Here is a 25,048-nt window from a genome sequence, read left to right as displayed (position 1 = left end):
ACACCAGACAGCGGAAGTCCGCCCCGCCTCTCCTTGTCACGTGACCGGCCTCCCTGGCGGTTGCGATCATCCTACGTGGGGGGGGGGAGGGGCCGCCCATAAACACCCCCCCGCACGTGTCATGACGTCAATGTGACGTCATAGGCATGACATGACCCTGTGATGACATCACAGCCCCAGAGTAACAGCCGTGTTAGTCTGTATCCGCAAAAAGAAGAACAGGAGTACTTGTGGCACCTTAGAGACTAACACATTTATTAGAGCATAAGCTTTCGTGGACTACAGCCCACTTGCATCCGAAGAAGTGGGCTGTAGTCCACGAAAGCTTATGCTCTAATAAATTTGTTAGTCTCTAAGGTGCCACAAGTACTCCTGTTCTTCTTATCACAGCCCCAGTGTCTTCCCCAGCCTGAGGCAACGGCCTTTGTACCCCCCCCCTCCCGGGGCCAGGCCCCAGCTGGGCGGACTCCAGCCGCCAAGGGCCCCCCCAGCTCCTCCCTGGGCGACACCAGCCCAGACCCCCCCCCGAAGCCAGTCTAACCCCCCCCCGGGCTCTTTCACAGCGATAAGCCCTGAGACCCGCTTCCCCAAGCACCTGTGAGCACAGGGGAAGGAGGTCTCCTCCTGGACAAGCAGCACCCAGCTTAAGGAATTTCCCCAGGATCAGAGCAGGCTCGCTCCTCAACCCAGCTCCCTGCAGTTCAGCACAGAGCTATACGCCTTCCTTTTTTTCCAGTTGTTCTGTAAATCTTCACCCACCTTTCCACTAGAAATAAGTATTGTTCCCACTTTACAGATAGGGAAACTGAGGCCCAGGGAGGGGAAGTGACATGCCCAGTATAAACGCTCAGACCTGGGCCAGAGCAAGGAATAGACACAGCTGCAGGGCTAGGAGACGTATTAAGGAACACAGCAGCGAGGAATGCAGACCACAACTCTTGCTAGACACTACAAGGCTCTATGAGTCAGCATAGAGCATGGAGAGGAGGGACTGAGGGAGCAGCCCGATCAAGTAAATGGGGGAGGACAGAATGGCAAAGGTTACAAATCTGATATTTACATAAGAAAAAACACTGAGGCTAGATACAGCTGTAGACTGAAGTCACGTGAAATTTGCTTGGTTTTTTTTTAGTTGACAAAATTATACATAAAATGAGAAAAATCTCATTTCAGCAAGGTGCAAGCAGCGGCTTCAACACTAGGTACACTGTCACCATAGGAAACAGTACAGCACATTTACAAATATACAAATCCAGGGTTAACAAACAGGAGGCAGAAACTAGAAGCACTTATACAAAAAAAAAAAAAAAAATCCATTTCAAGAGGCAGCCAGGTCAAGTAGCTGAAACTTCACTGTCCGAGAAAGAGTTCACAGCCTTCTTTTATCGGCCTAAGCTTTGGGAACTTAAAACACTTTTTTTTAAAAAATATTGTTAGATATATGTATAGAGCAAGCTGGGTTGCCACTTTACTTTACAATACAGTTCTTGTTCATGCATTAAAAAAAAAAAAAAGTCACACCAGACCCCTGCTCTAATGGAAATCCAGGTTTCATCCCTCTCTGGAGGAATGGAGGGAAAGGAAATGCTTTAAAATAAAGCATCAAAATGCAAAAGAGAAAAACATCTGATAGTTTCCCAGAGACCTGCTCAAGTCTTATACCAATAAAAAATAAAAAAGGAGGCTGAAGTGAAGGAATGCATCTCTTTCGTTCCCCATCCCTTCCTTCCTCTAAGGTAGAGATGCACTTACTCAAGCAGCATTCAGCCCTCTCTCCCCACCCCTCAAGATCTTCAGCGGGAGAGATGGGTGGGAGCAAGGCTTGGGGCTATGCCAGCCACTGAAAACAACAGTGGACACTAAGCCAGCCAGGCTGTTATGCTCAAAATTTTGTGGTGTGAAGGCCTATTGCACCGGTGAACTCCAGTGCAAAAACTTGGAGGGCGTTAAAAGAACGCTTTAAAAAATATATATATATAGAAAAAGGAGGGAAAGGAAGTGCTGAAAAATAACCAGGGTGGATGAAGGGAAAGGATCAGTGAAGCTTAAGTTACTGAGTGATCCCACAAACAAATGCTTTCAATAGACAGGTGCAGCATGACTGATCCTAGAGTGACCAACTGCTGCTTTAGTAAATTGGTTCCCCACACCCTGCATGACACTGCCAGCCAAAAGGAGACGGTGGGTTCCTCACTGCAAGGTACTTTTACAACAGGTGCGGCTGCAGCCTCGAGAAGGGTCAGACTTTCCACAGTTCAACCACAGGTTCGTCCTGCTGTCACCCGAGTGACTTTCAGTTTTTTTTAAAAAAAAGAATCCAGGAAGGAGTTGGTGAAGAGTTCTCCCAACCTGCACTTGGAGAAAATCAGCATCAAAGCTGTGTCTCATCTCAGGAGAACTGGAATTTCTCTTGGTGCGTGTCACTTTGGGAAATGATTTCTCTTCATCCCACAGCTCAGCTGATTACAGACAGATCAAGCAGACTCAGACGTTTCCCGACAACTGGCAGTACCCCCGCCACCACCACTCCGTTATTCTTTCACCTTTAAAGGATTACACGTTCCTGTTTCTTTCCCCCATACAGCTTCCTTCTGACTAGTGGCAAGTCAAAAAACACCCAGGCTGTCAAATGATGCTTTCACAGCACATTACCTCACTTACAGTTAAAAAGCTGTGGTTACACCAAGTCAAAAGCTTTCCGCATAACCAACCCCTGATTTATTTTTTAAATAAATGGGGGACTAAAATTCATGGGAGTCTTTTGTCAAGACTCCAGCTGAGCATGTAGCAGAATTTATGGACTTGTCTTAAAAAGAAATCTGACTGTTGCCTACACAAAGCTACACTTCCATCCCCTCTGTGCTCCGCTATCTTGACTGCCCTCTTTTATTTTGTAAACTGAAGTGGCAGATGTGGCATAAACTCCATTAAGACAGAAAGCGTAATTAACCGTAATGTTACTTGGGACTGAGTGCAGTACATGTCTCCCTGATCAGGTGGCGCTATAAGCCAGGTGAAGATGGGATGTCCAGCCTCTGCATGATACAACCGCATCACTGACAATCCCACCTGTGTCACTTTCACCTCCCTCTGGCTGTAGCTGAAGGACAGGTTAAGAGAATTCACTGCACTGTGTAGTTTGATTTTTTTTCTTTTTTATAAAAAACATGCTTCTCTGACAGTATGTGTTACAAGGGCCCCCTTCACAATAGAAATCGACTGGATCTCGGCTCAGGAGATCCTTATGGTTGGGGAGTTTTATGCATCGCATCCAGTAAACACTGCCATGGAAACTATTTCAGAAAAGGTTTTTTTCTTGCTGTTTTAAGTTTCTAGATGAAAAACGATTACACTTAATTATGGGCTACTCACAGGATTGCTAGTCTACTTCTGTCACCATGCAGTCTGGAAGAGGTGAGGAAAAGCTGATCTCAAACACCGGTGACTGGTAATATTTATACAGTAGTATAACCTTGTGTTTATTATAGTTTAACCCTTCCGTTCTCGACAGCTAGATTTTTAACCATTAGAACTTTTTATCCAATTTTAGCTTTTTATTCATATCTTTGTTTTTAAAACCTAGCCTTTAAATGATTTTTTTTTAAATTATTATTATTATTAGCTAGTCCTTTTCTATTATGGCCCTAGTTAGATCCCCTTCTCAGGAAGTGTTGCAGTTTAAGATCGCTCCCCTATTTCGGCCCACGGCCAACCCCCACCCCATCCCCATCTACCAGAGATGACCTCTGAAAAAGGAGGAAAGAGCCCCTTTTCCCAATCGCTGAGATTCCCTGGTTGCTTGTTTGAATTGATCTCGGCGGTCCCCCCCTTTAAATTTCAGGAGATGGGAGGGAAGTCATTTTTATGTCCCACAATGCTCCTCCCTTCCTCCCTAACCCCCCATTAACAGGGCTCTGCAACACCTGTGGACGAGTTCCCAGTAACCCTCCCAGCACATACAGGAACCTGGAGGAGACACAAGAGAGAGGGCACCAGTTAGTTGAGGTTTTACACACACACACACACACACACACACACACCCCCCAAATGAAGCCCTCTGAAAGGGACTCAGAATAGCTGCCGTCATTATTAGACACAAGTCTCATTTCCCCTGCTTTTCCTGGAAGGCTCTGGCAATGGGAAAACTAGCAGGTTATAGCATCACATGTGATGCAGAGGAGGAGGAAATTTGTATCCAGGTTGGCTGAAACTGGTTGTGATAACTCAAATGTCCAACCAACAGCTCGGAGAAGAGCTCTTGGTTAAAAATCCAACACCTCAGTTGGTGAGCAGACAGAGCTCAGAAGCCACAGCCTAGATAGCCAAGGAGTCCTCCAGCAAGATTAAGACAGATGAGATTTGATAAGCCCTGATGTTTTGAAGGCAAAACACAATCAGGCTGACTTCATATTCCCCTGCTTTGGGGCATCAGATCAGCTTTGCAAACTTTCCATCTGCTGACTTTACTTGTCAAAACTCTTTGTTCCGGGTAAGAGTTTTTTTGGGGGAGGAGAAGAGAAACATTTAGGCCAAAGTTTTAAAGCTTGGATTCATGATCAATGAGAGACCCAATTCTCAGCACCCAGAAATCCCCAGCTTCAATGGAAGCTCATGGTCCACAAGGATCAGGCCATTTTTATTTAAGTGACGAAAGTCAGGCTCCTAAATTGGTGTTTAAATTGACCTTTGTCTCTTTGTCCGCATGTTAAGGGTGGGCAAACAGATTGAGTGTCTGGGCTGCTGGGTCTTCCTCAGGGCTTACAATTACAAGGGAGACATCACGCTTCCACTACAGATGGAGAAACCGAGGTAGAGGGAGGAAGTGACCTGTCCAAGGACACATTAAGTCAGCAGCAGACCCAGGAGACTGGCAGCTCCCAGCCCTGTGCTCCATACCCTTCACCCGCCTGCCTTCCCACTTAATCTCTCTTCTCTCCATCAACTTCTCACCACGTTAACACTTCAAACCTATTTGCAGGGGGGGAGGGGAAGAGGGGCAATGAGAGGTTTTAGCCCATGAGAATGGGAGCTAAAAGTCTACACCCACCACCACCACACTGGCTGATCCAGCAGAACCAGCCACAGTCCCGTGTCCAAACTCACCTAGTTCGGTTTCTCTGCGTTGCCTAGACCCCGTAGAACGCAGCTAGCCTCTCCTTCAGCAGAGGTGGGAACTGCTCCGAGAACTGCTGCCAGTTCTCCTCGCCAACTTGGTCTTTGAAGCCATGAAGAATCTGAGGAGGAAGACAGCGAGATGGGAGTGCACAAGCTCGTTTGTGGGCAGGGGAGGTGGAAATACAGGCGCGTGGCTATGCCTACAGCCCTGTTACTGCGAGAATCCTGGGAGTTAGAGGAAGATGAACAGCTCCACCCACGCTCCGTGCGCTGCAGAGGGAAGAGGTGGACTCTTCCACTTCGGAGCCGCAGACGGGCCAGCACTGCGATCAGCCGACACTACCCCAATAGCTGCACTGCAGGGATTCGTGCTGTGGGCCCACTGGTGAGGCCAAAACAACAAATCCAGCCAACGCTGGCAGTTCCAGTGTTTAGTAATGCATATCGCCCGCACAATCAAGACACCATGACAGTGTCACACTGCAGATGGAGGCCTCTGAGCGCTATAATACACACAAAGCCTCACCACCACCCTACAGGAGACGGGCTCCCCAGTTTGTAGATGGGGAAACGGAGGCACAGAGCGCTGAAGCAGCAGAGCTGGAAAGACCCCCATTCCCCGCCCAAAGCCATGGAAAGAACCCAGGAGTCCTCATCTCCCCAGCTCTAGCCATTGGACAGCGCTCCCTCTCAGTCAGCGAATAAATGGAGCTAGAGCCCAGGCCCATCAATTCACCTGCTTGCGATGACAAGGAAGCCCCCTCCCCCACTCCAAACGGCATTAGTCTGCATCGTTGATCCACAACTGGACTGCGTGAGGCCTCTCTTGCCCCTCCCTCTTACGACGCGCAACTTACCTTATAAAACATGTCCCTCAGGTCGTCCTTCGGGCTCACCCACGAAGCAACAGCATCGCAGAAGAAAATAAAGTCCTGGAACAGGATAAAGGTGCTTGGGAAAGAGCCAACAGACCCCAGCACAGCGTGAATCAAGAGTCCCATGTTAAGGCCAGGCGGGACCGTTCGATCCAGTCCGATTTCCTGCAGAACACAGGCCAGGGAACTTCCCCAGCAATTCCCGTAGCAAGCCCAGCGCTTCCGGATGAGCTGCAGCCAATCTTCGCAGGAAGACTCTCTTTTTAAAGTGCTGCTCAACCGTAACGACAGCAGCACCAACTCCACGCCAATACCAGCCTGGACTTAAAGGCCGCGAATGATGGAAAATCCACCATGCCCCTAGGTAGTTAACTACCCTACTGTTAAAAAACCATCCCTATTTCTACTATGATTTTTTTCTACTTTCCAGGTTCTGGCCATTGGGTCTTGTTATGCCTTTTCCCGCTAGATTAAAGAGCTGGGTTTATGGTGTGAAGCGACACCGTCTTGGGGATCTGTCCGATATCACAAGCAAAGCAGGATCAGGGCTTAACAAGGCAAATCCCAGGCTGCTGCAGGGAGAGGTGCGAGTGGCTCGGGCGGGGGAACTCTTCCTTCGGTCGATGCTACCCCCAGTGCGGCTCTACAGGGTCAGTGACTCAGTAGGGGGCACTCTCCCCATGAAATTAGTACGGACCCCAATACAGCACTAGGGGGCACTGTGCTATGGGGAGCAGGACTCTGTCAGGCACCCACTCCTGGAGTCAGTGCAGACACTAATGCTCCAGTGCAGGGTGAGACAGTTCTGCGATGTCTGTCTCTGTCCCTTTGCAGCTGGGTAGGAGGGCGGTCCAGCCAGCTACTCCGGCCGTCACGCAGTCCGAGAGAACGGCTGAAGCGCTGTTACCTGCACGACTCCGCCGGGGTTCACCCCGATCATCATGCAGATGCCGCGGAAGGCAGAGTCCTTCTCCTCGTTATCACGGATGTTCCGCAGAGACGTACACCTGGAAGGCAGAGCACAGCCCACGATCAGTGCCGGAGGGGCTGGGCAGGGAGGACCATTAGGCTGAACAGCTGCACATCCAGCAATGCCGGTGCACTGGTGCCACCACAGCTAGGCAGATGAGGCCGGGGCAGTCGAGCCCAAGAACCAGAGCTAAGTTACTCCCTAGTATAATAGAATTAGCACCTGGGGATCCCCGGTGTTAGTGCAGAGACCTCCATGCCAGTATTAGCGTCTCATCCTTCTGTCCCTAGATGCCTGACAAATGGATCTCCCCCTGACTCAATGGCAGCGTTGGGATTAGCACCCAAACGCCCAGTCCAGTCCCTCTCCATTGGCCCATCCTGCCTCCTTCCCCGCTCAGTAACTCATCTGAGGTTTCAGCTACTGCGATAACTCGGGGCCTTTTCCCCCCTGGGTCGCTGGAAGCCGGCTCTGTGCTATACTTGGCCTCACTCGCCTGCTGGGGCCCGGTCTGAGCTACCGTTCACGCAGTTACGCTGAGCGCTGGCATCCTTGTCAGCGCACTGCAGCGTGAACGGATTAAAAATCCACCTGGGGAAGCTTGGGGGGATATTTTTGAACAGGACACTGAGTTAGCTGGAGTCCAACTCCCCCCAAAAACTTCTGTAAGATCCCAGCCGGGGGCGGGCGGAGTCTCTATTAAAGCAAAGTCTCTGTTAAACGTAGCCAGCGCTGCACTGCAGAGGAGGCAGGCAAGCTGATCTCTAGAGAAATCGGAGCTGCCGGCTCCCTGGGGAAGGAGTCTGCTGCACCTGTTCCCAGCCTTTGTTTACGGAAACAAGTCCTGGGTTGTATTCCCTTTGCTCAGGGGACTAGTTTAGTCACCCCCTTCTGCCAGAGACATGGGGGAGGTCCCTCAGGACAGAAGCTTGCTCAGGTACGTGCCAGTTCAGTTAGAACCTCTCCCTGGTGTGGGATCGTGCATCGAGTTTCACCAAACCCCTTTTGAGAAGCTGGGGCATGCAAGGAGCAGCCGATGTGGAGACTCAGGAAAGAGCGAAACGGGGGGGGGGGGGGGGGGGCTGGAATTATTTTTAAAGACTGGCAAATCCCCCCCAAGAGAAGATGGAGGGTGAAGCTCATTCACACAGAGACACAGTCATGCAATACACAGCCCTCACAGGTGGCAGGTAAGTGTCACACCCTCACAGAGCAGGCTCAGGTCTGGATATGTCAAATGCTATTTCAGGTAGTTTCATGGCCCTGGTTGCTGTAGTATCTGAGAACCTCCCAATCCTCCTCACAACTGAGACAGGGCAGTGCCATTATCCAGATGGGGACACTGAGGCAGAGACACTGGGTGACTTGTCAGAGGAAGTCAGTGGCAGAGCAGGGTCCTTGATTCAGGTCCCGTTGAATCCCCGTTTCAAGCCCAGACAGGCACGCCTGCTGCCCCAGTTCACGCAGCTCCATCCCACAGGCAGGATCTCATCTCGAAGTTACCCAAAAAACCCTGCTCCCACAACTGCACTGGGCAGTATGGGCTTGGGGGTTTAGGCTCCCAGAATGCACTGGTGCAAAGAGCTTGGCAGAAGAGCCTGGACCAAGATGTCCGTCAGGCCGTGCTGCCCCTTGGAACAGACCACCTCCCCCCAGGCAGCAGCCATGAACCCTTCAGCCAAACACCTGTTCTCTGCCAAACGCTCTATTCCCCCCTCTCCCACTGCGGTTTCACTAACCAGGGTCTGATAAACTGTTGTAGCATCGGCGCGACCTCTTGAGGGCAAACGTAACCCAGGCGTCCGATGGTGATGGCTGGAAGAGAGACAATCCCATCACGGATCTGAGCAGTGAGTATGTCCGGAGGACGCGGCACACGCCAAGAGAAGCAACTAGGGGACTGGGAGAGCGAAACGCCTTTCCCCTCTCGAGTGGCCAGGTCAGGTCTGGCCAAGATCTACAGCGAGCTGATGGGCCATTTGGTAGCACTGGTCCAGTTCCTCCATCCACGTCGCATGATCCTACAAGTAGCTGCCCCGTTTTGCTGCCAGCCTCAGCAGCGAAACAGAAAACTGGACGGGCCAAAGACCGAACTCCCATCTTGGCCAGTGGCTGCCCTCCAGGGCGGAGCTGATGCCCAGAGGCAGGAACTGGTGTTTGGGAAGCTTGCCCTACTGCTGTCAGGACTGTACACGTAGATTTTGGCTGTCGACTGGCTTCTTTCACCAGGCTCAAGGGCCCTACCCCAGAGAAACCACCTGTAGAAAGTGGGTCTACCCTTTAAAGGCCGTTCCAGGGCAGAGCCCCTTTAAGAACAGGTGCTTGGGTACGATTCTGGGCTGGGGGACAGGCCAGCAGCCCTACCCCCATTTAAGGGTGGTAACAGGGAGAGCAGCTCCTCCATTCCCCCCATTGACTCCCATTTAGACACATTTCCAGCCGATGGCAAATCGGTATCTCCCTGGCCAGACCTTGTTCCCACTGGCGTCCAAGCCAGTTTTGCTCTTGGGAGCGGGATTCACTCCTATCACTGCAGTCCCTCACATGCGCAGAGCCAGAGGTTGGGGGTGACATGCTGGGGTCCCCAACTCACCTGTGTTCTCCAGCAGCGTTTTAGGGGTGTTTGGCCGGTTGATAATCTCCACTAGGTTGTTCAGGACCATCTGGACGTACGGCTGCATTTCCGCCCCTGCCAGGAAGGAGAGTGCGGTCAGCTCCATCTTTGACATGGCTCATTAAGCTTCCCCCTAGGGCAGATCTCCGTGAATGAATATTCATTCACAGCCCCTCTGAGAGGCAGATCGGGATTAGCGCCACTGCATATGGGGAAACTGAGGCACGGATAAGGAAACGTCCAAGATCAAAGAGTGGCAGACTAGACAAGGCCTAGACTAGGAGTAGAACCCAGGAGTCCTGACTCCAGCCCCGCTCCCCACACTGTGTACACAATGCCAGAGCCACCGACCCATTGCATGAGGTGGGATCTCCACCTCTCTGTGGTGCAGGGACCGATCTACCACCAAACGCCAGGGTTACCGTATCCAAAGCAAGCCGCGATGCAGCTCCCACCAGCGCCCCCGGCTCAACAAGATCAGCCCCAACACCTGCCGGCTCTAACTCCGAGGCACTAGACAGCCCCTAGAGCTCACCACCTCTCCCCCGAGGATGGGTGCTGGTGCACTACCCTCTTGTCGTCAGGGAAGGACGCAGCGTGGCTGTCCCTAACAGCACCGGCGTGGGAGAGAGAGCGCAGCAGAGGCCAGTGCCTGCTTGGCTGGCTCTCGGCACACTTACCCATCTGCATGCAGATCTCCCCAATGGCCCAGGTAGCGTTATTGCACACCGAGATAAACTCCGGGTTCAGGTTGGTTCCCAGGATGGGCATGAACTCAGCTGAGCAGAGAGGAGGAGGAGGAGGAGGAGGAAGAAGGACATAGAGTTAGTGCTGTAGAGGTTGCAGGTGGGGCACATACCATCTAAGGTGTTGTACCGCCCCTCTGCCCCACCCATCACCGTAGTATCTGGGCACTTTCTAGCTAAAGTCAATAGCAGCACAAAGCCCTTGGTTGGCTTCATGGAGTCTCCGGCTCTTTTCGGGACCAGCACTGTGTGAAGGGGCCTACAGACGAGCCAGTTCTTCCTCCCCGTGGTACTGGCTGGAGCCCCGATCGGAGACTGGGGCCTCCTGGTGCCAGGAGCTGCCCAAATACAGAGCGAGACAGTCCCTGCCCCTAAGAGCTCGCAGGCTGGACAAAGGATCCTCACTCCCATTTTACAGAAGGGAAAACTGAGGCATGTATGCTATTTAATGACTTGCCCGAAGTCATGCAGGGAACCTGTGCCAGAGCAGGGATTGAACCCAGCATCTCCCATGTCCCAGCCCCGCTCCCCAATCTCAAGCCAGCCTGTCCCTCTCTGCCGTTCGCTCTGGATCAGACAGTATGAATACTGTGACGGTCATAGCAAGAGCTCAGCTTGACAAAATTCTCCATCACTTCCAGAGGCAAGAGGGCCCCCGTGACCGCGGCAGCGAAGTGAGGGATTGGCGCAGGGACCTACCGATACAGGGCTTGACGTGCATGAAGCAGGCTTTGGTGAGGTCTCCCAAGAGGGCGAAGGAGCTCTGCCGAACCTCCGGCATGGTGTCCTGCACGGAGCAACAGGGAAGGGTTAGACTGGGAGCGAGTCAGCCGCCCAGGGACGCAGCTGTTAACCCAGGGTCCGGAGCCGGCTCACCTGCATGCACTGGAAGAGCAACGTCATAATGTTGCTTCTGGCCACCAGCTGCTCCACGTGGCACCCTAAGCCCTCCGCCAAGCCGCTCAGCAGATCCAGCGCCACGATCATGAAATCTTTGTCGGGGGCCTCATACTGGTCCGGTTGCTGATTGTACATCTGATCGGGGTTAAAGGCAAAAGTCTTTTACCAAAGGGAACCCCCCACCCCCGAAACACCCTCAGCTCGGAGCCCTACATGTTGTGCTTGTGGCCACGGCACTGGATTGGTGCTCAAGAGACCCAGATTCAATTCCGAGCCAAGCACGTCACTCCCCTCCCAGGGTCCCACCTGTAAACCGGGGAGAAAGATGCGGCCTTTGTCTCGTCTATTTCAATCGCAGGCTCTTTGGGACAGGCTAGACTCTTGTCCCCACAGCTCCCGACAATGGGGCCCCACCTGCACTCGATGCTCCCAGGCATGAGTGCAAGACGAAGGACAACGGCCCAAGCTCCCTGCCTCACCTGCCGCGAGGAGTCCAGCACTTACCATAGCCTGCGCCAGCGTTTTTTGCACCAGCGTCACGCAGCGCTGGTAGACGGGTTCACAGTACGGAAGGAAGCCACTCTGGAGAGCGGTTGCTACAGACGACAAGCACTGGAGAGAGAAGCACGACACCTCAGAGAGGACGTTCAGAGGGGTCCGTCAGACCCAAGGCCTCCTTTTATCCCGATCTCACCCAGGTCTGTTTCAATTCACACATCACAGGGTTTTATCCTTCCGATCCCACCTCCCCCCTCTCCAGGTTAAGCCACCACAGTACAACTCTGGTGTCAGCTGCTGCTGAAGATGGGAGACCATGATACACGACCGTATCTCCCAGCACGCTCTCTCCCATCGGTTTCTCAGTCACTCACTTCTAACAGAGGGAAGAGATCCTTGTCCTCATCCTTCAGTTCATTCCATTTCTGGATCAGAGGGGGCATCAGCTTCTGGATATACTCCTACAGGAAGGAGGCAGGAAAAGAGACCAGTGTTATCATGGGGGGGGGCGGTTTACACGACGGTCTAGCATGGGTACGTCTATATACCCCTCCCCACCTTGCATCATCATCCGATCTGAGTACATTGCACTCTGTAGGGCTGTGCTCTTGTCCCCATTTTATAGTTGGGGAACTGAGGCACGGATAGGCTAAGTGATTTGCCCAAGGTCTCACGGGGAGTCTGTGACGGAGTTAGGAACCGAACCCAGGTCCCCACGCCCCAGGCTAGCGTGCTAACCACCGCACCATCCCTCTCCAGCAATCTAAGCTCAGTCCAGAACTCTCAGAAGGCTAAAACAGTCCACACACTGCTTCAGGATTCGAATTTTCTTCCTTCATCATTGTTCCTGGGTGCGGAGCTGCGTGGAGAAGGCACCAAGGGAACGCAGCCCCAGCGGTTGCTGACAAGAAACCGCTGCACTGCGCAGCTACTGGTACTCACTCCACCCACGTCAATTGCTATCCCCTCGGCAGCAGCAAGTTTGTAAGGGCAAGGAACGGAGGGGTCAGCAGACCTCAGGGGAAAGCGGCCAAGGTGCTTTATTACGGTCACGCTGTGCGGGTGAAAGGAGGCTGCAGCAGAGCGCTGGCGTGCGAACGCTAGCACCGGTGCCCCCGGCAAGCAGTCGCATGGAAGGGGTAGGCGGCACATACCGGTTGGTTGAGGTGATGCCCCACGGAATCGGCGAGGGTGCCAATTGCATCGTACAGGATCAGCAAGTTCTTGTGCTGGTATTTCCCAAAGGCGAACACCAGGGTGTCCAGGATGAAGCTGAGGTAAGGGACCAGCTCCGTGCAAGCCTCCTCCTCCAGGGTTGCAAAGGCGCTGGGATTGGGGGGGGGGGGGGGGGGGGGGGGGGGGGGGGGGGGGGGGGGGAAACAACAAGAAGCAGCATTAGCCCAAACAGAGAACTGGACGGTCCCAGGAAGCCGCACGAAGCCGGCGGCAGACTCAGCAGAGGGCAGCCAGGTAAGTCCAATTCAGAAAGCAGACGAAACCCACTTCGTTTTCCCTCTTGTAATAAAACAGCCCACGAAGCAGCTCATTTGGGCCAGCGTGAGCTGGCTCCCCACGCCCCACGCCAACCACCGGCTTTGACCAGAAGCACCGGGCCGTCTCCCCACCCCACGGTAATTCTCCAGATCAGACCAACATTATCACTGTCAGTCACGGTTAAGATCAAACTTCAAGTTCCTCATCACGTCCAGAGAAAAGCATCGCGGGAGATGGGGAAGATCAGACTTGAGGAGCGACCATGTCTCAAGCCAGGCCTCACACCCAGGACCAGTCTAGGCAGACCGTGGATGTTGGAGAGGATGGCTCTATGAGAGATGGTTACTGCTCTCCTCAGTTCACCTGCTGCAGCGACGATACAGGCACCAGTGGCTGGTACTGGGAAGCTGGTGCTAGCCGTAGACCGTAGCCAGGGTGACTACAGATGCTGGTTAAGAACGGTGGCTTGCATGGCCGGCTGGCAAACCTTCGCCGATATCCCAGGGGCGTGATTCAGGATTAAAGAAGCTGGGGACCGCAGCTGCGGAAGGGGAAATCTGATCACAGGAATCGGTCTTTAGCATGGGAAAACCTCTCGGCACTGGTCTGCAATTCCCACGCCCCAACACCGCCCCCACGCTCCCAGGTACCTGCAGGCTGCCTCCTGCACCCTCTTGTTGCTGTCGAGGATGCGTTTGAGCAGCTCCGTCATCAGCGGCTTGAGGTGCATGTCGGGGGGCTGGCTCACCACCCAGTGGGCGTAGCGGCTGAGGGTCCAGCAGGCGATGGACCGCACCAGGGCCTTCTTGTCCGAGAGACACTGGATCAGGTGTGGGATGAGCTCGGGGAGGTAGGGCACCATGCCCTGCATGCAGCCTGAGAAGAGGGGAATGCTCAGAGCCCAGAAGAGGGGGTAGAAGGGTATGCGCCCTAGTCTCTATTGGGCTGTTCAGCCATGGCTCCCTCTAGAGATACTTCTAGGTACTGCTGGGCCTACCCCCAGCAGTCAGAGCAAGGACCCTCACTATCCCTGATCCCCATCCCTTAGCAAGCATTTGGGGTCTCTGGGAAGGATCAGCTGCTGGGACACCCCCCACCCTCTTATAGCCTTGTTTCTTTTTAAAATAAGCCAATCACGTGCCACAAGTTCCTCAGTCCCAAAGCACCTGAGGCACGTGGCAGGAAATACCAGCGCCAGTGGACCTGGGCACATAAGAGGATTGCAGGCCAGGGTTCAGTTCCAAGCCTCAGAAACCTCTGGAACTCATTGCCACAGGATGCCCCTGAAGCCAAGCACCTAGCAAGAGTCAAAGAGGGGTTGGATGTTTATATGGATAACATGGATAGACAGAGGGAGAGCAGTCACTAACAACGCATTGGAAGGACAAAGCCTCATGCTTTGTGGTTTAAGCTCATCTGATAATTAGGGGTCATGAGACATCCATTGGGGATAGATTAGCCCCCCCTCCCCCCATCTGCTCCTGCGGGGCTCTTATGCCCCCACCCTGTACAGCACCGCACACTAGATCGGTTATGTTGCCTCCCCACCACCAAGCATCAACTGGCCCCGGCAGGTTGCTTGGTGGACGTGACCCATCGCTGCAGCTCCCACGCACGGCACTTGCCTTCAGCAATGGCCCCCAGGACTAGAATGCCAGACTCTTTGATGACCCACTCGGGGTGGAAGAGAAGCCCCTTGAGCAGCGGGAGGAGGTGCGGGAGGAGCTCATCGCGGAACACGTTGGCCAGGACGTCCAGGGCCGCGGCCGAACACTTCCCTGCGGGGCGGGAGATATGTTCATTATTCATATTACGGCAGAGCCAAGAGGCCCCGACCCCAGCTCAGGGCCCTGCTGCACCAGGTGCTGCACACACAATCCAGACTGTCCCCAGCAGGCAGCACTTAGGACACCCGGCTTTTCCGGGCAGGGCGAGGATGCTGCCGCACTATGGCCAATGCCTTGCTACGGTGTCACCCGACCATCCCCTAAAGTTACATCGACAACGCTCTGCCCAAACCAGACCTGAGCGCGAGCCTGGCCCCTCCCCGACATACTCAGGTTCCAGTCCGACAGCGTGTCGTCGTCGTCGTCCTCATCCTCCCCGTCCTCGTCATCCTGCGTCCGGTCCTCCTCGTGCTGCAGCGTGACGGTGCGCGACTTGTGGAAACGGGGCTTGATGTCCTGCTCGCTGTCTGGGATGGCCTCGTCCTCTTCCACATCCCCCTGGGGCGACAGAGAGCGGTTCGGATACGGCAGACAGCCGTAAGGCAGTTCTCAGCGTGGGGCGCTCCGGAGAGCGGCGGCTAGCGACCCTCTGCCCTTCTCCTTAAACAAGGGCCACAGTCGGACTCCAACAGGCGTCTGGGGGTCCAACTACACCGCTGCTGGAGCTGTAATTTCCAGCCTGGAGAGACGTACCTGTGCTAACTTTGATCAGGCTAGAGCACTTAAAATTGAGCTTCTGTCAACCCCTCTCTCTCTCTAGGGAAGGCGTTGGCACCCAACCAAGAAAGCACTCTCTGCCCCGCTGTTGAGAAGCGGAGGGTTCAGCCATCGTCAGGACAATACCTAGCACGCCTCATTGGTAGATCTCAAAGCATTTTACAAAGGAGGACGGTATCATTATCCCCATTTTACAAGGGGGAAACTGAGGCATGGGGAAGGGCGGGACTTGCTCCAGGTCACCTAGCGCACCAGTGGTGGAACTGGGAATTGATTCCAGCTCTCCTGAGTCCCAGTTCCCTGTGCTATCCTCCACTAGAAATGAGGGGCTGTAGGATCAAGTCTCTGGGTTCTCGCAGGCACGGGTTTGCAGAGATCTCGCAGCAGTACGGGATGCCCGGCCCCTGCTAAGGCCACGCCTGTACCTCACATGCTCCTGTTTTAGATCCCGCCCCGGTCACGCCTCCTTGGATCAGACAGTATGAATACAACCACCATCATAGTCATCAGGTTGGAAATTATGCATCACTTCCAGGAGGTCATGAACCAGTACCTCTCCCTCACCTTAACCTACGACCTACAATATTGCTAGAGGTCCTCTTCCTTATTAGGTGTATTACGGTAGTGCCCCAGGATCAAGGCCTCATTTTGAGGATGCAGTGCCTGCCCCAGATAGTTTTCACACGAAACAGAAAGCGCTATTCCCACTGCACCGATGGGGAAACTGAGGTGTACAAAGATTAAGTGACATGCCCAAGATCACAACGGGGAGTCTGTGGCAGAGCTGAGACTAGAACTCAGGTCCCAGTGCAGCACCTTACCTCCCAGCCCATCCTCCCTCTAAGAAGGATCCTATGAAACAGGGAGCTTCGCTGCCAGCCATCCACAGACAGCTGCAAGGCTCCCCTTTCCATGTGCGTAACGTGGCCCTGGACAGGACGGTCCTGGAGACTGACGCCCTGTGCCCAGGGTACAGCAAGTCACGCTTTACTCCTAACACCCACCTCACTGCCTCAGTAGCTGGATCTCAGTCTGGCCCGCTCCTGACCGTGCCACAAGTGGGGGCTAACTAGTGCCAATGGGGCGGGGAGGTGAGTGACTGGATGTGAGGGTGAGTCCCAGGAGGGGACTGAGACCTGGTCACTAGCTTTACTCAGGCTGCCCAACGGCCACGGCGTCCAGTAACAAAGACTCAGGTACTAATATTATATATATTACGGTAGCACCTAAGAGCTCCAGTCATGGGCCAGGATCCCATTGGATTGGGTGGTGTACAAACACCAAGAAAACAGTCCCTGCTCCACGGAGCTCTCAGCCCAACTCGATTAATGCTGAATGCTTTGCTACACTGCAAACACAAGCACCCTAATAAATCAATATGGCTGGCAGGCAGCTCATTGAAACCGAGAGAGATTCTCTTTTGATTTGCAAACAATGATCTAGGTAACTTGGAGGCAGATACAGCTCCCTGTCCTTTGAAGGGATGATTTGAGAAGAGAATTTCACACACAGGAGGTTTCAGTTATCGTATTTAGCAGGCATTAGTCCCATTTGACAGTCAGGAAGGACTAAGGCAAAGAGAAAGGAAGGGACATGGCCAAGGCCACAGTAGGAGGCAGTGTCAGAGCTGGGGTAGGAACACAGGCTTCCTGGCTGTCCCAAGCGCACCCCCCACCCCTTTGCATCGACGGACACATACCTTTAGCAATATGATATCGATTTCAGAGTATTTCATTCCATTCACCAAGATCGGAATCAATCTGTCAAGAGGAGCGGGAATAAGGGTGGATTCAAAAATCAAGGTCTGAGTAGAGGGAGGTGGAAATCACAGAGTGGGGCAGGTGCCTATAACCAGCCACTACTAGAGAACAAAGGGGACAACCGAGCGAGTTGGTTTGTGTTCTAAATGCCTTCAATTGTTCGGTTATTGAAAACGCTTGCAACGAGCCAAGAGCTTCAGACTGAATCTGCTTGTGCAGCGCCTCCGAGCCAACAGCTGGACAGGCACAGGACATCGGAGACTGAGGCTACACCTAAAATGCGACAGCACAGACTCACTACAGCAACAGTTCTCCCGTCGCCCTAGTTAATCCACATCCCCGAGGGGCGGTAGCTGGGTCGGCGGAAGAATTCTTCCATCGACCTACCACTGTTTACTCCAGGGGTTACGACCCCACAGCTGTGTTTCTCAAGAGTGTGGATTTTTCACACCCGAGAGATGTAGTCATACCAACTTAGGTTTCCAGCATAGATCAATAACCAACATCCAGCCCCCCTGTTCAGGCTTATCCAATACTTGGAGCTAGGCAGTTAGCTCTCAATGGGTTCTGCCCATTTTACAGACCAGCAAACAGAAGCGGCTAGTCCTTGCTGAAAATCAGTGGCAGAGCGGAAAAGAACCCAGGAGTCCTGACTCCCAGCCCCCACCACACTCACCAATCAACCGCACTCCTTCCCCAGAGCTAGAGATGGAACCCAGGAGTCCTGACTTCAAGCTCCCAATGCACTAGCCCATAAATCCCATCTTCAATTATTTAGTTAAAAAAACCAAAACCCTCTTTGCACTAAATGTTCCTTCTTTTAAAACAGAAGGAAGAGAATTTGATGGTGTCTGCACACTGCATGGAACCTAGGCGTCCTGACTTCCAGTTCCCTGCTCTAAACCTCTAGATCACCCCTCGAGTTGGGAATAGAACCCAGGAGTCCTGACTCCCAGCCCTAACCGGGGAGCCTTAGGGAGGCTACTGATCAACGCAAGCCTAGGGTGTGGGTGAAGGCAAAGATCAGGCACTGGAGCAGTACCAGAGTACTCAGTCCTTGAGACACAGGCAAACCCAGCTAAGACACAGACGAGCCATAGGCGTGTAGACAGCCGGTTCTAGCGAGCTCACGTGCACACCGCTTACTAGCGAGAGCGACAGCAAAGCTGAACTGGCAGCAGGAAGGGATGCGTGCCTGGCCTTAATCGGACCACCTGTCACCCAGCAGGCCCTGTACTTAGCCCAACCACGAGACCCTTAAACATCAGCAGGGGAGCAAACACCCTCACAAGCAACAGTATTCGCCTGTCCTTTCCTAGCGTGCCTCCAGGGTTGCTTAGCCCAGCTCTCTGAACCAGTCGCCCCTTCCTGGCTGCAGCGGCAGCCCCAACCGGCTTCCCGACTCGTCCCCGGCTTGTACAGAAGCAAGGCTACTCACTGCACTAGATGAGAGGACAGCACCTCTTTGCAGATGGGCTGCTCGGCTAGCGTCAGCCAGAACTCGCAGGCTTCCAAGGCCACGTTCTCGTCGTTGTCCTGGGTCCTCTGCAGCATGTACTGGGGAGAAAAGCAGCACTGATAAAACGCCACCTTCAGGGCAGGCCCGTGGCACAGCAGCTACCGGCTCAGATCCCCCTGCCCGCGCTTTGTTTCGCCCGCCGTGCAAGGAGAACCTCATGCACTTGGCTCTGCTAACCCAACCAGCCTGAAGATGAAGCTTGATACGTTTCTGAACGTTATTTGCCATGAACGCCCGGGGGTGGCCTGCGGTAGCAGGAGACTATAGTCAATGACCCAGGAGGTCCCCGTCAGTCCTACGTGCTGAAATGCCAGAAGGTGGACCAACCTGGCTGATCCCCACCTATGCAGGACTCATCATGTTTCACCCTGAGTCGCCATGAAACCTGATGCTAGGGGGCACAATCTATGGGGCATTAACCAACACCCCAAAGCTCTGTAATCAAGCCAGCATCACATCTCCGGGTAGGGACAGTCACCCACCTCCTGACCGAATGCCAACTGGGGGGAATTGCCTTTAAAACACAGGTGTGAAATTGGATGCTGTTGGCCTGCGGCAAACCGACAGCCTAACGCAGTGGCTCTCAAACTTTTTTACTGGTGACCCCTTTCACATAGCAAGACTGAGTGCGACCCCCCCTTATAAATTAAACACACGTTGTTATATATTTAACACCATTATAAATGCTGGAGGCAAAGCGGGGTTTGGGGTGGAGGCTGACAGCTTGCAACCCCGCCCATATAATAACCTCACGACCCCGAGGGGTCCCGACCCTCAGTTTGAGAACCCCTGACCTAATGCATCAAGCACTAGAGCATGAAGAGGACGTGACCCCTATCTTAGAGGTTATACCAGGCAAGCCCAGCTTCTTGTACTTGTCTGGGCACAAGAGCAAACCCAGGCCGGGCGTGGAGCGGGCAAGCAGCAGCCAAAGCGGGGCGCTCACACCGACCTGAGAAACTGGTCACAGTGTAAGGCAGTTTACTAGCAGGTCTGTTGCTCCTTCTCCCCACCCATGCTTGGGCCAACGTTTACACACATAGACACACACAGACACGGCAGTTAATTGCTGATTTGACCCCCAGCGTCCAGCTGATTTGACCCCCAGAAAGCCCATTCCGCCCCAGCACGGCCTGCGGGATCCCGCTCTGGGACTCACCTGAATGATACTGTGCATGTGAGGGATCAGACGATCGATCCGGACCTCTAGCAGCATCACCAGCGCTCGGCAGACGTTCTTCCGAACCTCGGGGTCTTCGTCCACCGCCAGAGCGAACAAGTGCTACGGGGAAAGGGGGAGCTGGGACTCATCGACACCAAGGGTCCCTAGAGCAGGAATTCCCTAGCTGACGTCCATGGCATGGAAGAGAGACCTAGCCAGTCCCTAGGCCACTGCCTGACAGGGCTGGAGCAGGCTTGGGTTTCAGACAACGAGGTTCTGGTTTAACTTGGGTGGGGGATGGATTTCTGCACACTACAGAGCCTGTGAAAGCCAGGGGAGAATTCCAGTGCACTGGGCTGTTTTGCGCAGGCCTACACAGAGGCAGACCTGTAGTCCAGGAAGCTATAGATGTCCGGGGGAGGGGGGTTAAAATGGAGGCACGAGTCGGAGGCTAACACAGGAGGGAGATACGAGGTGGTGTTTGTACAAAGGAGCCAGACAGAGCTTGTGAATATTTGTCTTGTGGTCACCCCCGTCCGGGAGCAGGGCTCCACGGCTCTAGGCACGGATACAATAATGGTCCCTACCCCCCCACGTGGCAGACAGTTCGGCTTAGGGGATAGCACCCTGGATTAGGAGGCAAGAGACCCTGAGTTCTATTCCTGGCTCTGCTGGGTGACTTATGCAAGTCACTTTTCACCTCCGTGACTCAATTTCCCCAACTGTAAAATCTCCTTCATAAAGTGCTTTGAGCGCTACCGATGAAGAGCTACAGCTGGGTGTTATCACCACACTGGCGTTCTCTGGGATCGCAGGCTGTGGTGCGCTCAGGGAGGTCTGCATACAGGTGCCTCATGGGAGAGCTGAGCACAACAGCAACATTAGGACGGGCACGTCTGTCTAAAACCATTCAGGCACAGTGCTGCACGTGGATCTGGCCTGCCAGCGAGAGTGGGTTGAAATGCCTCCTGGCTCCTCACCTCGATGAAGGTGTCGATGTTATCCATCAGCGCCTGAGCTCGGTCCATGATGAACTGATTCACACAGGCGATGGCATGGGACCTTATCAAGGGGGGTGGAAAAAAGATAGTGGGTCACTGAGATATTCTAGGTGGTCACCCCGCCACTCTTGTGAAACAGACGTCGGGAGGCAGTGTGGCCCCAGTGGATAGACCTGAGTTCTATTCCTGGCTCTACTGGATGGGTGACATTGGGCAAGTCACTTTTCTTGGTGCCTCAGTTTCTTCACCTGTAAAATGGGGATAATGGGACCAACCTCCTTTGAAAAGTATTTTGAGATCTACAGATGAAAAGTGTTACATGAAAGCTAGGGATTGTTCCCGGGGTAGTGAGCTCAGCTTCCATGCACAAAGGAGGTATGTGTCACTGCTCAAACAGCAGCCCCTGTCTAGCCATTTCAGGGCTTGACCTCCGATCTTCCCATGGGTGGGGACGTTAGTGCGACCAGTACACAGCTCTGATCTCAAGAGCTCTCAGCTGTTCTGAGGGCTGCATGCAGGCCCAGCTCAGCCCTTCAGCCTGTGCAGATGATGGAACCCAGTGGCATGTAGTTCACCAGGATGGGGTTCTCTTGGGAGAGCCTGTAGAAACCAGGGGGCCCTATCTAGACATTAAGGGGGGGTGGTTGTTGCCCTGGGGTTCTGGGGCCAATTTCTCCTCCTCCACTGTGGTGCAGAGGGTAAGTTGGTTCTTTCACCCCAGAAAGGACAGCATGGAGATCGAGAGGAAGGATGTGGAGTGGTTAGGGCACTACCTAGAATTCGAAGATGCAGGTTCAATTCCCTGCTCTGCCACCTACTTCTGGTGTGACCTTGGGCAAGTCACTTAGCCTCGCTGTGCCTCACTTTCACATCTGTACAATGGGGATAATAGCCCTGCCCCACAGGGGGGCGTGATGAGGATTAACATATAAAAGATGGTGAATGCCCAGATATTGTTGTCTTGGGGGCCAGACAAGTAAGATAATCTCATTCGGAGCATAACATTATGTAGCAGGATTGCTGTTCCAACTGGCAACTTGAACAGAATTTTCACGGCTCCTTCTGGGTCAGTTGTTGAACACTGTTCAGCTTACTGAGAAGCATGGGGCCATGCATTCCGCTCATCAAGAGATAGCGAGCGGGGGAGGTTTGGGGGGGGAGAGGGGAAGACAGATCCTCTACTTGGAAGCTCATTGGCATCTCGCCAGCGATCATGGTCTGGCTCTGGTACCAGCCCAGAGACATCCCCCAAAGCAGAAAGCGATGCACTCAGGAAAGGGAAGTGGGATGTTACGAAGGGGCGGGCTCCGTCGAGGTTTCATACACGCACGCCCAACCCATACCCCAGCACTCCGGCGAAGAGCGCAGCACTCCCCGTGCCGCCAGGCGAGCTAATACGCACCTGATCTTGGGGCTGCAGTGCTTGAAGAACTGAAGGAACTTGGGAATCATGATGTTCAGGGGTCGATTCAGAGCATCGCTGTCCAGGAGTTCGGAAGAATCCTCACAGATCTTCTGCAAGGCACCGAAGGCCCCCTAAACACAACAGACTCGTCAGCTCACTCACAGAAGGGTCCACAAGGGAAGAGGACTCGTTAGAGCCTTGTAAATAAGAACCCCGGGTTATTGAGAATTTCTCTAACCCAGGATTCCTTTTTAGCCTTCCCGCAGAACCTCAGCCAACTCCCCCAGAAAGCAGCCAGTGAAGGGCCCAGTTAAAGTGAGGGCTCTTGCAAGAACCTGGATATTCAGATCTTGTGCTCTAGCACCGCACATGCTGTGGGGATACTCCTGAAAGTGACCCAGGCTAGCGGTCTGAGCATCCCACTGAGAGCCAGGAGTTCCGGAGTCCCACCCCCAGTTCTATGGCTATCTGCACACCTCAAACCGGGAGGTGTTCCTTAAGGCTGGGAGGTACTATCCCACCACAGCTGGGGAAATGAAAGCACAGAGAGATTTGGCTAAGGTCCCACAGGGAGTCTGTGGAGGAGCTGAAATTAGCACCCAGATCTTCAGAGTCCCAGACCAGCGCCCCACCCCAAGGCACGACGCTGGTGGATGACTACAGAGCGAAAGGGAAGATTGACATTTGTATGGTGCTCGGGAGAACAATGCAAAAATAGCTTCGTACGGACACACGCAGGTGAAATCTAAACTCAACTCATGAGTGTTGACAAAGAAGGGATGGAAAATGTCGCCTGGTTGCTTGTATACTGCTGTGAGCACTCCCAGACCCAAGCACAATGGTTACCATTGAAGTTATGGTGATAACCACAGCTATGTAGAAGGCAACACTATCACTATCACCAAACCTGAGGAAGGCAGTGTGGTCTAGAGTGCACGTCACTGGACCACCTGCTGCATGACCTTGGGCGTCCCACTCTGCGCCTCAGTTTCCCCCCACTCACCCTCTCTCGTCTATTTAGACTGTGAACTCTTTGGAACAGGGATCATCACTCCCCCTAGCAACTTCAGATGGACACAAATTGGGGTTTCACTGGACCCAGACAGTAACTGGACCCAAGGGCGCTCCGCTGCAGGGTGTGGGAAAGTACTTGCAAGGAGCTGCCAAGGTTTAGCCTTATCTGCATCTCTGCTTTGCACAGGATCCAAGTTCTGTCCCACCTCACTGGAGAGTTTCACAACTAAACCAAGGCGCTGCTGTCCCCGCATCTTCAGTCTCGGACTAAACAATAGTAGCATTGATGGAGTCAGCTCGACCCCTCTCCTGATCACTTCGGGAAGGTATTCATTTCAAAGGCCAGACAAGGCAATTCAAATGCTATTAAGAAAGGACAGTCTAAGCCCTTGTCTATGCGGGAAAACGGAGTGGAATAGTCGTAGCAGTATAGCCAACATGAGTGCTGGGAGGAGTTCTGTCCACTTCCTGTTCTCTTTATGCTCCCCCCCGCATCCTCACTCCAGGATGGAAGGATCAGGATTGGGGGGGCAGGGGGCGGAGGAAGAGAGGGGGGTGCAATTTTCCCTAGGCCCCTCTTTGAGGGCACCTCCAAACTAAGGGGCATTGCAACCTGGTGCCAAGACCCTCTGTGACTGGTCACAACGCCACTCACTCAAGTTTGACCCAGACGTCCTCCATTATGACAGAGGGGCAGCTGGGCCAAACCTGGAGTGGGGAGCTGGGTCCATCCCCCTGAGCAGGAGCCGCCACTAAGAGGCGAATTTGCTCTCCAGCCTCCCCACCCCAAGTGGCTTTTTTTGGAAGAGTGGGGGCCCCCCCCACTTTCAGATTTTGCCCCAGGCCCTGAAAAATGCCCATGCAGTCCTGGGAAGAACAGTACTTTACCCTACTCCAGTGTTTTCCATCTGCGAAATTCCAAGTGTGCTCCCCTCACAGAATCCTTATCTAGGTATTTACCTTGTCTGCCAGTGATGTTAGTGAAACATGAGATGCTTCGCGCGGGGTGTGTGTGTGTGTGTCAGCAGTGGGGATCACACTGGGGGCTGCTAGATCTAAAAGCATGAACATCTACTCTCTGAGCTAGAAGACCCACGTTTGTCAGCTCAAAAGCTAGACAGACTCATGAACTATGTACTCTGGTTCAATCCGACGGCTAGAGAACCATACTCCACAAGTGTGGGTTACATTAGGAAAGCAGACCCATTTCACAGAGGGGAAACTGAGGCACGATACCATAATACAGAAACATGGACATTTATCCCTATGGGAATCAGACTGAGATTTGACAACTCAGTTCACTCCAGGGCCACCCAGCTGGGCTGGATTTGAGCAGGTGACAGAGTTCACCTTCGATACGACCAAGCCGAGAGAGACCCTGATGTAATCCTGCGGCCTCCTCTCCCCGGACACCCTGTCTTACCTCACACGTGTTGTAGTCTTCGGAGTTCAGCAAGTTGCATAGCTGCGGCAGGAGCTCCGGCCACATCTGAAGCTCCCCCTTGGAAGCTATGGTGGTAATGAGAATCCC

At 53.4% G+C, this 25,048-nt stretch overlaps 1 protein-coding gene and 1 non-coding gene across 4 annotated transcripts in view; both read right to left on the bottom strand.

The window, feature by feature from the left end:
* Nucleotides 1–1,102: 1,102 nt before the first annotated feature.
* The window catches only part of TNPO2 (transportin 2), a 34,074-nt gene continuing 10,128 nt past the window's right edge, over nt 1,103–25,048 (bottom strand). For all 3 annotated transcript variants that reach the window (XM_054013239.1, XM_054013241.1, XM_054013240.1), the window contains exons 5-25: nt 24,941–25,047; nt 22,501–22,634; nt 21,078–21,159; nt 20,095–20,217; nt 18,855–18,973; nt 17,356–17,416; nt 15,269–15,437; nt 14,838–14,990; nt 13,863–14,088; nt 12,873–13,044; nt 12,093–12,179; nt 11,725–11,832; nt 11,197–11,355; nt 11,020–11,107; nt 10,255–10,353; nt 9,554–9,649; nt 8,700–8,775; nt 6,898–6,997; nt 5,973–6,047; nt 5,104–5,234; nt 1,103–3,966 (exon numbers count right to left, since the gene is read on the bottom strand). In XM_054013239.1, coding sequence (XP_053869214.1) covers nt 5,127–5,234; nt 5,973–6,047; nt 6,898–6,997; nt 8,700–8,775; nt 9,554–9,649; nt 10,255–10,353; nt 11,020–11,107; nt 11,197–11,355; nt 11,725–11,832; nt 12,093–12,179; nt 12,873–13,044; nt 13,863–14,088; nt 14,838–14,990; nt 15,269–15,437; nt 17,356–17,416; nt 18,855–18,973; nt 20,095–20,217; nt 21,078–21,159; nt 22,501–22,634; nt 24,941–25,047 — 2,342 coding nt within the window. In that variant the 3' untranslated portion in view covers nt 1,103–3,966; nt 5,104–5,126. The remainder of the gene's footprint in view (nt 3,967–5,103; nt 5,235–5,972; nt 6,048–6,897; nt 6,998–8,699; nt 8,776–9,553; nt 9,650–10,254; nt 10,354–11,019; nt 11,108–11,196; nt 11,356–11,724; nt 11,833–12,092; nt 12,180–12,872; nt 13,045–13,862; nt 14,089–14,837; nt 14,991–15,268; nt 15,438–17,355; nt 17,417–18,854; nt 18,974–20,094; nt 20,218–21,077; nt 21,160–22,500; nt 22,635–24,940; nt 25,048) is intronic.
* Nucleotides 16,124–16,191, bottom strand: LOC128828538 (small nucleolar RNA SNORD41). Its single transcript, XR_008443195.1, has one exon. It is a non-coding gene; the product is annotated as a small nucleolar RNA SNORD41 (small nucleolar RNA).

Source organism: Malaclemys terrapin, chromosome 23, assembly GCF_027887155.1.
Source record: "Malaclemys terrapin pileata isolate rMalTer1 chromosome 23, rMalTer1.hap1, whole genome shotgun sequence".
NCBI lineage: Eukaryota > Metazoa > Chordata > Testudines > Emydidae > Malaclemys > Malaclemys terrapin.
The sequence above is the reverse complement of the archived record's forward strand: the minus strand, read 5'-3'. Positions and strand labels throughout refer to the sequence as shown.